At 31.4% G+C, this 13,260-nt stretch overlaps 1 protein-coding gene across 1 annotated transcript; it reads left to right on the top strand.

The window, feature by feature from the left end:
• The first annotated feature begins 1,104 nt into the window (after window positions 1-1,104).
• On the top strand, window positions 1,105-13,236 carry LOC149900695 (cystathionine beta-synthase-like). Its single transcript, XM_090112304.1, has 10 exons — window positions 1,105-1,395; window positions 1,665-1,771; window positions 1,848-2,018; window positions 3,881-4,062; window positions 7,356-7,595; window positions 8,597-8,729; window positions 10,523-10,700; window positions 11,075-11,206; window positions 12,089-12,279; window positions 12,728-13,236. Exons 1-10 carry the CDS (start codon window positions 1,325-1,327, stop codon window positions 12,826-12,828), a joined length of 1,506 nt encoding a protein of 501 aa, XP_089968430.1. The 5' UTR covers window positions 1,105-1,324; the 3' UTR covers window positions 12,829-13,236.
• Window positions 13,237-13,260: the final 24 nt, after the last annotated feature.

The raw sequence follows: 13,260 nt of genomic DNA, 5'->3' as shown, positions 1-13,260 counted from the left end.
TTTGTCTGTATGTGGACCTTTATACCCGCATAGTTCCCATTTCCGGGGGATTTCCGGGAAAAACCTTTCCTATGTCCCTCCTCACGTCAAAAACTATCTCTTTGAAGTAAATCCATGAAGTACTTTTTGAATTTTTAGATTAGCCCGGACATACATACAGACAAACAGGCAAAAATTCGAAAAACTATATTTTTACAAGTAGTTACATCACACCGGATATAGCTTAAGTGTAGCAAAAAATTACTGATAAAGCATAAAATCAGATAGGTATCTACCTACCTACAGCTACTTTAATCATTGATGCGAATTACCTTTATTGTATCATATAATTATTATTAGGGGCGGCTGAAAAACAGCGCTGTTTTTGGACAGCAATAGCTGCCTGAGACGCAGCCTTTTGCTTCTTTGTATCATGTATGACCTATCTATAACCAAGTATAATGTACCGTGTAATGCAATATTAATTATTAATGTGATATGAGAAGCAATAAATGATTTTTTATTTTATTATATTTTATTTATTAATAAAATGTAAATATTCTCACTCCCAAAACTGAAAAATATTTTACATCTACTCGGGAGTCGAACGACTTGTCTTTAAAGGCTATCAAAACAGATATTATAAAGTACTTGACCCAACTAGGGACATATTTTCTTATTTTACCCATTAAATTAAACCCAACATGCTGGATAGATATTATCCATAGCCGTTTAATTTTTTTAGTACAATAAATTATTTTTAAATAATATATTATGAATTATCTACTCCTGATTTGTTAATCATATTTTAAACCAAGAAGCTTATATCTAATACACTGGAGATTGCGCTATGAACTTTGGCTTGTCACGGGAAGGTGTGACCTTGAATGACGCCTGGTTGTTCTTTTGTCCCTTTCACACCAACTTGCCAGGCGTCATTCAAGGTCGTGCCTTCCCGTGACTAGCCAACGTTCATAGCGCAATCTCTAGTGTATTAGATAATAATATACTTGCTTCTTGTTTAAAGCTCACTAACCTGACATCCTCACCCTCATGAGCATAAGAAAAATCATCAAGTGGCAACACTAAATTAAGTCGTCACAGACTCAAAATAGGACTTCATAGCTGGCAACCATTCAGTCCGTGTTGTGAAGTTAGTGGAGAAGTGTTGAGTTAAATTATTCTAAATCTGTAAATGTATTATTTTTTACGAGCGTAATTGCGAAATATATTATTTTTAATCATAAGTGAATCATATATTCACTAATTTCAGAAAAAATATAGTTCCAAACTTTCATAATTTTGTTATTAAAAGGTTAAAAATCAAGTTTTAAAAGCAATAAAAATGGAAAATGGTACAGGAAACTCGACAAACTATTTTAACCTTAAAGAATTAAACCATGTAACTCATGCATTGTAAGTACTAAAACTTTTTTGAATGCAAATAATGTAGCAACAGTAACTATTTTTGCATCCAGTTTTATTATGTAGTTCAAATTAGAAGTTTATTTTTATACTGCCTCGAAACACGTTAGAAAAATATTTTTAACTTTCCATTGATATCAAATTTTTGCCTTTGCTTTCTAAAAATCTGTAAATATTTTTATGAAACATATTTTATAATTATATGAAAAATAAAGAAGGCAAATAGAAGGGCATTATAATATCATATCTTATAATTTTAGGGATAGAAATCAAAAGACATATTCTGATGTTCTACAATGCATTGGTAATACACCTTTAGTGAAACTTTCGAAGATACCCAAAGAAGAGGGCTTGGAATGTGATGTTTGTAAGTACAGTTTTAATTGAAACTATTCAACAAATAAAACATCTGAAATTAATTGCCTTTACTCTTTTGTTTTTAGATGCAAAATGTGAGTTCCTAAACCCTGGTGGATCAGTGAAGGACAGAATTGCTTACAGAATGTTTCTGGAAGCAGAAAAAAAAGGCATACTGGTACCAGGGAAGTCTGTCATCATTGAACCCACATCTGGAAATACTGGAATTGGTCTGGCTTTAGCTGCTGCTGTACGAGGTAAATATTTAAAAAAATTCGCTGTTAATGATTTAAAAAAATACTTAAATGTAAGTAGGGTCATTGCGCCTGTTCGCGTCCACATGCCTATTCGCGTCCATTTTGCGGATATCTTTTAGAAAATTCACGAAAATAAGTATACTTTAAGTAAAATTGTAATAAGAAAAATTTCCGATAATACCTCAATGTATAAGAGACATGCACACATATTCAAAATATGCCTGCGCACCGCCTATCCTATTAAAAAAAATTATTTTATTTTGGCTATTAGACGAGAGAGCTAAAACGCGCGGTATTTTGAGAAAAAAATAGTGCGCAGCGTCGCGTTTCACGGTAAGTATCTTATTGTTAAATGTGAATTTTTGAATATGTAACTGTTTCTTTACTTTGCTAACAAAACATGGAATAGTATGGATTATAAATCAGCTTATTTCTTTTACAATTAATAGCTAAAATAAGGTGGACGCGAATTACTACACCGAATTTGTACAACTTCCATTTTGCGTCCACGGTGGGCGCAAACTATACCTATAGTGCATAACAATAGAACAAATTGCGTCCACATTGTTTTTCATTAAGTAGCAATGAATTGTTTGTTAAAATATGTAATTTAAAATAGATTGTAAATTTTTGACTAAGACTACAAGTTGATAGTTTAAATTTTCATTCAAATTAGCAATTTTTTTTTGCTATTTTTTCATTTTAAAATGGGTATTCTAAGAATGAGACCTAGTATCTTTGAGAATGAGAGTGAGAGTAATATAAACAAAAAATAAATTTAATTCATTAGAAACTAAAAAATAGGATAGGTAGGTAATCTTAATAGAACTGATTATTATTTATTTACATAACGTAACTTCGTTTTTTGTTAATTTTTAGTTCTATTAATGATGAGAAGATAAATATAAATAAGTTTTTCCAGTTTCCTTACAGTGAATTATATTAATAATAATGTTGATTTTAGGGTTCCGAACCTCAAAAGGAAAAACCGTTATCCTTGTAGGATCACTTTGATATCCATCCGTCTGTATGTCCGTCTGCCGGTCTGTCTTTCGGTCAAGACCCTTTTTCTCAGTAACGCGTGGAGGTATAAAGCTGAAATTTATATTGAATACTCAAGTCTACGGTTCCTTGAAGCAGTGAAAAAATCAAACTTATAAGCCAAAGCAATCAAAAGATACAGCCGTTTATGCTGAAAATTTTCGCAAATTTCGACATTCGCAAGGGAATCAAAACCTACAGGGTACTTTACGTGAACACAGACACTTGAAGTTTGGTACGAAGCAACGTCTTATAGCAAAAATAAGGGAAACATTGAAAAAATAATCATTTACAGTTAAAACATATGAAAAAAAACAGGTTAAAACGGAACCCTCGGTGTGCGAGTCCCACTCGCATTTGGCCGGTTTTTATTAAATAACTATATTCGTAAATAAATAATTTATTAAAATCTAATTTTTATTTGCATTTATCTGATAAAATATCACCCAATACACTCTTAATTCCTTTTCTGAGCTGGTGGACGCGAACTGGTCAACGGGTGGACGCAAACTGGAATTTTTGGACGCGAACTGGGTAAAACGCCTAATTCTGCTATTTGTCTAGATAAATAAAAACCACATGATATTTCCAACACAAATGAAAGTAAATCTTAAAATAGACTATGTAATGAACACGTTACATAAATTTTGCGTTGAAATTTGTTCTGGAACATTTTTATTTTCTCCTTCAAACTTTCCAACTGCACTAAGTGGACGCGAACAGGCGCAATGACCCTATGTGATTTTTATTTTAATATTTTTGTAGAAAAATATTAAAATAAAAATCAAATTTATTTTCTAAAATATAAACTATATCAACAGGCTACAGGTGCATAATAGTATTGCCAGAAAAAATGTCAGATGAAAAAGTTAACACGTTAAAAGCCTTGGGAGCAGAAATCATCAGAACTCCTACGGAAGCCCCCACAATGTCACCAGAAAGTAATGTTATGGTAGCAAAAAGGTTATCCAAAGAAATCCCTAATGCTGTTCTTCTAGACCAGGTAAGTGAATATTTTGTTTAAAATAAATTTGTTATAAAATTATTATTTACTAAATATATGTGCAGTTTTCTAATGGACCAAATATGTATATTAAAAGTCCATGTTATCCATATATTATGTACTTCTCATAAATTTTGATGGATGCGATATACCTAGAATGTAGTGCACAAAAAGGGCCTTTATCAGTGATAAAAATCATATTGTATAAAATATGAAATACATAATTTAAGATATTGTGTGATAATGGATTAAAACTGCCTAACATCCTTGATTGAATCTATAAAGTACAAAATCAAAGTTTCGGCTAACAAGTAGGTTAGCCGAAACAATATATGTACTTCTATATCTAATGTTTCGAATTTGAAATATCTAGATACGATACGAAAGTCGCGACACAAAATCAACATTAATTAACATTTTGCATACCTATTAGGTAACTAACTGGTATAGGTATACCGACCTAATGATTCGCCTTGAACTCCAGGCGTACCTACAGGGTAGGTACCTATGCAAAACACAATATCTATTGGCTTCTAATAATATATGCCAAATTATTTTGTTTTTTGTTAGCAATAAACAGTACCTATTCCATAGCAAAACAATTACCTATCAGGAGTAGTTATATTCTCAATACGAAAAAGTAATTGAATAAAAGATGCTGATTGATACGCCACTGACTTTTATCTCGTATGACAAATTGCTCGTTATACCTACTTAATAGCCATAACGATTGCCAATGTGATAAAAACTAATGTAAACTATAAAAAACTGAACAAACAATAGCGTAATAAATTATAATGTTTATTAGTTTTCAACATTAACCGTTATCGTTGATGTATAATTGTAATTTTTTTTTCCGCAAAAGTACGTAAAGTTAACTATTTAAATCGTAAAAATTGTTGTTTTAAAAATTTGTCATACAATACATGAATGTCTAGTATGAAATATGCGGCATGCGCACTATGTGCATAGAAATCCTAACTAACGCGACCTATTTATACGGTAGCACTTTATGTTTTTAGGCCCGAAAAAGTGACATTCCCGTTTTATTGGAAATATCTAGGGAGCATATCTTTTTAAATGCACGAGTAGAACACCCAGTTTTCTTTCCAAAACACGACTTTTAAAAAATTATTTAAAATATTGGAATTTTCGCGGCCGACTGAGCTAAATAAATTCGTATAAAAAAAAATAGATACACTAGATAAATTGCTTATATATGTAGTGATTACAGCCGCAAATTATCCCTTTTTGATTTAATTAATAATAACTTCGTGGTTAAAATGTGGTATTTTTGTCACATGTAGACCTCAGTTGAAGGCTTCTTTTGGTACTAAACAGAGCTTCTACTAACGCCTGTATATAATATAAAAAAATAAAAACGAAAATCAATAAACATTACAATACTTTCGCCTCTATCGACAATATCGCAAAAAGGGATAATTTGCGCCTGTAGGTAATCACTTCATATATTGGCAACATATAAAATTTTCCAGTGTATTTATTTTTTTATACGAATTTAATTAGCTCATTCGGCCGCGAAAATTCCAATATTTTAAATATTTTTTTAAAACTCGTTTTTTTGAAATAAAACTCTGGGTGTACTACTCATGCATTTAAAAAGAGAAGCTCCTTAGATAAATATCCAATAAAACAAGAATGTCACTTTTTCGGGCCTAAAAACATATCTAAGTGGGTAGGTGCGACTTAGAGTACATAAATCGTCCGACAGATATAAAAAGCTAGCATTCCGCCCGCAGCTTCGCCCGCGTTTTCAAAGAAAAGCCGCATAGTTCATGTTCCCGTGGGATTTCCGGGATAAAACCTATCCTATGTGTTAATCCAAGTCTATATGTGTGCTTAATTTCATTGTAATCGGTTCAGTAGTATTTGCGTGAAAGAGTAACAAACACACACACACACACATTCTCAAAAACTTTCGCATTTTATAATATTAGTAGGATAGTATTGCTTATACAATTCAAAAGATCGCAAACCTTAATAGGGTTACACAGTCAGAACGCAGAATTAAGTAAAAATAGATAGATAAATAAATTATTATTAAACTAGAGGTCCGCCCCGGCTTCGCCCGTGGTACATATGTCGCAATAAAAGGTAGCCTATGTCCTTTCTCGGGTATCAAAATATCTCCATACCAAATTACATGCAAATTGGTTCAGTAGTTTAGGCGTGATTGAGTAACAGACAGACAGACAGAGTTACTTTCGCATTTATAATATTAGTAGTTATGGATTTTATTTAATTAATTCATTAAATTATTATTATTATCAAAAAATATATCGATAGATGTCAACATGTCGTAGATTCTCATTATAAAAACAAGAGTCAAGACGCGACGTCTTGTGTATGGCGTGGTATGGCGATGAAAGAATGGCAAAAATAATTTTATTTATTTTCCAAAAATTTCGAATCGAGGGCCTTTTACTAAACACAAAATATATTATTTTTTGATTCGCCACACCGTCCTCTACCTGCAGTTACCATATTATCCTATAAATTAAATCCTCACTGCCTGTAGGTCTATCAAATATTTTCACCGTATTGTTTTACGTGCTGGCTGCTGCATATCAATTTGCCGTTTAATATAATCTCTGTAACTAACCTTGAAGCAGAAAGTACTAGTTTGACTCATTTACATACGTATGTTTTCATTATTTTTGCGTTTTTTTTTAAATAAGATGAACCAGTGTCTAGTAAACCGCAAATAAACTTATTAGAATCCGTCATTTGCTACTGGTTTCCTTTATAAGCGAAGTCCTTGACGGAATGCTGTTCGTCCTTTCAATATATTCCACTAGAATTTTCCACGTCGCTCCCATATCATTGACCACAACTGTGTCATGGTTTGTAATCAATTAATTAAACAATTCGTCATGATAAAGGGAGTGTTTCTTACATCGATCAGATAATAATCAAACATGTATTATATTTCTCGGAAGAATACCTAAAGTGTCGAAAATTAATTGCATCGGATTAAAATATTAATTGTTTGATAAGATTCGGCTTATGATCATCCAAAAGGACGCTGATGAGATATGACGTAGTCCTAAATCAGTGAACGTGTTATCACGAAACGATCGAAAACTATTATTTTTATTTTATTTATAGAATGCAGGATGAATAACTAATCTCTAAGGAATATCTATATTATTGTTATGTGCTTATTGAATCATCAGTCATAATAAGAGCGATGGTTTATCGCGATATATCTTGTGAATCTTATTTTTGAATAGGATACCCAAGCAAGCTAAAAATAGACATTTTTTCCTTAGTACAACAATGTGTGCAACCCGTTGGCACATTACGACACCACAGCGGAGGAGATCCTCTGGTCTATGGACGACGATATCGACATGGTGGTGGTGGGGGCCGGCACTTGTGGGACGATATCTGGAATTGCGCACAAAATAAAGGAACGATGTCCCAAATGTGTAATAGTGGGAGTGGACCCATACGGGTCAATACTGGCACAACCTGAAGAGATCAACGAAAGCGACGTGCAAATGTATGAGGTAAGAATAAGGACTTCTCCGGTTTTGCTTTGCTTCTGAATGTGGGAATTGTAATTTAGAAAGCATAAACAGTGATTAATGAATAGAAAGAAGGGAAATCGGGAATATTGTTTCTTGTTTTACTTAAATTGTAAAATTAAAAGTTTTACACCTTTCACACACTTCATCACACCTGTATTATTTTCAATTTTGATATTTGAATGAAAACAGTTACTTCATATAGAAAAGATCCATCGGTATATATTTTATTTTAAGGCTTGTTCATAATAGATTATAACTTTAAACTAAGCAGATACAAACTTCAATCTGACGAAAATAGTTATAAAGATTGCAATCACATCCAACGTTATTTACAATGCTCGTTAACAACATAACTCAAGTCGTAGTGTTTTTCTTTTGGTCAATAATATTTTATTTAAACTCGTGTCGCACTTGGCGATAAGCTTATGATAAACTGTTGTTTAAATAACCATTTATAATCCGACTTGCGTAACTTTACATTATTACGCAAAGTTAGTTATGAATTGTCTAAATCATTTTATCACGACTATGCATGAAACTACGATACAAAAAATTATGTCATGTGTGTTTTCGAATAAGTAAAATGACCTAGACTGTGCAGTGTGAGTTGAACAAATATTTAAATTAATACATTACATCTTTTAACATCCTAAGATTAAATATTTATAGATCGTGATTACATGACATGTGATGCATCTTCTAATTGCTTTATTATTAAAAAGTTATTTTGATGGAAGGAATACGAATTCAAATTCTAAATTCTTATATTTGACTACACATTGAATCAGTAGAATTTTTTACCAGTAGGTAAAACATTCTATTTTATTTATGCTCTAAACATCAATTATTATGTATATTTTTCTCATCTATATTATTATTTATACATAATAGTTGTTATTATTATGAAAATACCAACATTAATTACAACATTGATGTAAACTTGATATAAATATATTTTATTTATACATTTAAATTAATAGGTCGAAGGTGTCGGCTACGATTTCCTGCCCAAAGTATTAGATAGGTCAGTTATTGACAAATGGATCAAAACAGAAGACTCCACCTCGTTGCAAATGTCACGAAGACTTATTAAAGAAGAAGGACTTTTATGTGGTATGTGATATTTTAAGGAAATATTTTTGTAATGTGTTCCAAACCTCAAAAGGAAAAAAAAAGAAATAATTTAAAGTTACAACATAATAAAGAATAGGTTTGTTCGGAGCTTTCGATGCGCGAATCCGACTCGCACTTGGCCGGTTTTATTTTTCATTCATTTTGACCGTGTTTAATCAGGTAATTAATTATATAATCGAACGAAAAAAAAAACAAAACAATATATGTAATATAATCGTAGCATTGAGCTCACTATTATCTTGAATTACCAACATGGTTTATTTTCCTGTGTTGAATACGATAAAAATCACGCAGTTTTTTATCTCCATTATTGCATTGATTATGTGGTCTGATTTGATAAAATAATGCGTGATTAATTTTCTTCGAACGCGATTATGCGAAAATGATACGTCATTAACTTTCGAATTATGTAGGTATTAAAATACTTTGTAAAACTACAACTAATACTAGCAACGTATACTGGGAATAATAGAATAAAAACAAAAATAAATATCGCACCTAAGTCACTTGGAGTAATGTAGCCTTCTGCTGATGGAAGAATTTTCATAATCGAGTAATTTGGTAAAACTCCAAGGAATACCTTATATTTATTTTCAAGATAACAATAAACTAACCCTTTTTAAATATTTATATCAATAAATCAAAAGGCATAGGCGTCGTTATAAAATAAACACAGCTACATACAATCTCTTTTGTCTTAGAAATATCTATATTATGCTTACTCATAATATTTTAAAAACAAAAATAATAACCTTTTGTATCTCAAGACGACCTCTGCGATAACCGTGTCTTTGATGCAAACAGATGGGTTTTATAATTTATTATATTTTTCTAAGAACACACCGTAATCACACTTCCGATCGGGATTCCATTCCATACTTCTATACTAATACATATTATAAAGAGGAAAGGTTTGTAATTATGTATGTATGTATGTACCTATGTGGCTATGTATGGTTTTCACGCATAAACTACTGGACCGATTTTGATGAAATTTGGCACAGACAATCTTTAGACCCTGAGAAAGAACATAGGCTACCTTTTATTGCGAAATATGTACCACGGGCGAAGACGGATATATTGGTCGATAGCTCATACGTAAACCTATTGCATGTAAAATTACTTAAACACGGGAAAACCCCATTGATGAAATCGTATTGCGTATTTACTTGATATAATTTGAAAATAATGACGTTGGTATGGTAATTAAAAAGTGTATAAAGGGTAATCGCTAATCAATATAACATAATTATTGTTTTCGATTACTTACACGAATATGTTGTTTATATTATGAGTGTATGAAATGACCCATAAATAATAATCGTAATGATTTAATATCAGTTTTCAAATAGTTTTGATTAACGTTCATTAATTATTAATTATAAAGCATGTGGATCTTCAAAATTGAAATTCAACTAAATATTCTTCAATTAAATAGCTGGCGAAAAATTTGTTTTGTGTCATTAAATATCTGTTTTGATTGCTTAACAATGTTTATTACCACAGATATTCGCATTAAAAATTAGACTTTCTTTTGTCAAAACAACAACTTCAAATAATTCATGGTCGCTATCTTGAATAAAGGGTTTCAAGCTTTATCACCCAAACTAACATTCCCACAGAAAAATTAAGGAATAGGTAGTTAATCAAAAACAAATAATTTTTTTGCAAAAAAATAGTTATCTTTATATAATAAAATGATAGACCAATAAAGGACCAATATAAATTATAAAAATACGCAAAAGGTTTTAAAATAATAATAATCGAAATAGGTGGCAGTAGTGGTGCAGCCATGTGGGGCGCGATGCAAGTGGCCAAGAGTCTGAAGGCGGGCCAGCGCTGTGTGGTCATATTGCCCGACAATATAAGGAACTATATGACGAAGTTCATTTCCGACCAATGGATGGAGGCCCGTCACTTCAAACCGCTGCCTGTTAATGACAAACTTTGGTACGTTTTAGGAATCAATGCTTGAGCAAATTCTGATATTTCAATGTTATATGTATGATGTACCTACGTGGTTTTAATGCCTATTTTCTACTCACTATTGGAATTGGTTTCTATTGGGTTGAATTAGTTTTAATACACCTTTATATTTTATCTTTTATTCTATCGCTTTTTTATCACCTATCAATATAACATATAGAAGAATATTGATGCTACCTTTTTTTGAAGTGAAACTTCTTATGACCTTCACGTCATGGAGTAAGGCGACGATTTTGGTATCTTAGAATCTTGCCAAAGAAGTTTTACCTCTGACAAGTGTGCTCTGTACACGTACGTTCTTTTTTCCTTTATTAAATTACATATTTCATGTATTCCAGGTGGTGGAACAAGCAAGTACCCGAGGATGTGATAAAGCCATGTTCGTCAATATCGCCCGACTGTACGGTGGCTGAAGCACTCGCTTTGTTGCGTAAAACTGGTGATACACTCCTCACTGTACTTGAAAAGGGGTAAGGAATAAGGTTTTTACTTGCTGTCTGCCCGCTTCGCGAAGTTAAGGGAACCCATCATAGTTCCCGTTCCCTTTTCCGGGATATTGTATGTTCTGTCTCATGTTTGAGACATCTTTGAACCAAATTGCATCAAAATCGGTTGAGTTGTTTATTCAAACTTGTTTGGACTTAATTGTGTAATAAAAAGATAGATATTATGGTGAATTAAAAATTATCTTATCTATGAACATAAAATTCATTCCCACTTTTGAGTTAAGTACATAATATTTGGTACATATTTTTCACTTATTTTTTGAAAACGTTCATTAATTTTTTCAACATTGATTGTGTTGTTTGAAAGTTTTTAAGTAAGTAAGTAAAAACTTCACGAAAACAAACCTATTTTTAGTAAGCAATGGTCTTAAAGAAATTATTATTTCTTGGCATCTAGAAATATGACTTTGTCAAACAAACATGGCAAATTAAAAATAAACAATAAATTTATTATTTATAAAAATAAATCAAAAATATTATGAAGTTCATCAAGGATCTAACTCATGATTTTCTTGATCCTCTTTTTGTTGGTATATGTGTATCTTGTTGTGGAATTTTTCTTACAAATACCTTATTCACCGCCCTGAATGAATAATATGTATTATTCATACAAAATCTTGTAATAAGTAATATATAACCATTATATCCATGCTAAGGTAATTTATTACTATTCTATAAAGGGTAATAAAAATGTTATAGTACATAAACTCAGCTGCATCTATTTTAATAATATCAACAAGGAAAGTTATTGATTACTACTCCAAAACATATGGTATCCACACCCAATGCAAAATGTAAAATTTATTTATTCAGACTTATTGATAAAAATGTAATTTCGTTTTACAGATTGCTAAAAGGAGTATTCACAACGGATAACGCCCGGCAGCGTCTGGCGAATCTGTCCGCGACCACTGCGGAGAGTCTCGACAAATTTATTGTGAAAAAGTATTACAAAGTGAACATTGACAACAAACCAACGTTGGGCGAAGTGTCCCGCATCCTTGACATATCACCTTATGTTGTGGTAGTAAAGACAGGTAATCATTGAGATTGTGTATTTTCTTTATTTTCAATGCATGCAATAGCAATATTGCTTTAATGCATGCACGATACTTATTTTTATGTAAATTATTATTATTCTTTTATATATTTTGTATTTACAGTTGATTATAAAACAATAATTGTTAAATTATTCAGTCAGTTTTTTTTTAATAAATTTTCAGTATTTATTTAATACTAGCTGCGCAGCCTGCGCTCCGCGGTTTCACCCGCGTGGCTCCGCTACTGTTGGTCTTAGCGTGATATAGCCTTATAGCCCTCTTCGATAAATGGGCTATCCAGCACCGAAATAATTTTTCAAATCGGACCAGTGTTCTTGAGATTAGCGCGTTCAAACAAACAAACAAACAAACTCTTCAGCTTTATAATGGTATTATAGTTGAATATAAATCAATTTTCTTTTATTATTCTTTTTATTGTTCGCAGAAGATAATATAGAAAAGCCCTTGGGAACAATGACTTCAGAAGATCTCATGCACTTCATAACTATAAATGGAAACCATATGAATGGAAATGGAAAAGCTTAAATATATATTATAATGCTCAAAAAAAACTCAGACCGTCACAAACACACCAGTGATTTTATTGTATTTTTGTTAGCTAGTTTATGTGTTGTTATTGTTACTGTGTCTACATTTATATTGACTAATAAAAATATATAGTGGATTATTACTAACTTCATAGGTATCATGAATGAATTAAATATTTTGTATTTACTTATAGAAGTGTACTTACTACATCTTCTAATTAACAAATTGGCAGTTATGTTTTGTAAAGGAATGTTAAATCAAGTTTGATGTGTTCATTGGAAATGCATTTATGATACAGTTTATATCATATAATTCCACAAGCATTTATATTTTGCACATACATACATATTTGTATGAGACCAGAGATTTTGTATTTTGACAAATAAAATATATACAATTAATAAATATTTGTTTCCTTTTAATTCAACA

The sequence above is a fragment of the Colias eurytheme genome, chromosome 18, assembly GCF_061535395.1.
Source record: "Colias eurytheme isolate Ceu_HAF_F1 chromosome 18, ilColEury1 Martin Lab GWU primary, whole genome shotgun sequence".
Classification (NCBI taxonomy): domain Eukaryota; kingdom Metazoa; phylum Arthropoda; class Insecta; order Lepidoptera; family Pieridae; genus Colias; species Colias eurytheme.
Note: the sequence above shows the minus strand (reverse complement) of the source record. Positions and strands in the feature narration are given on the sequence as shown.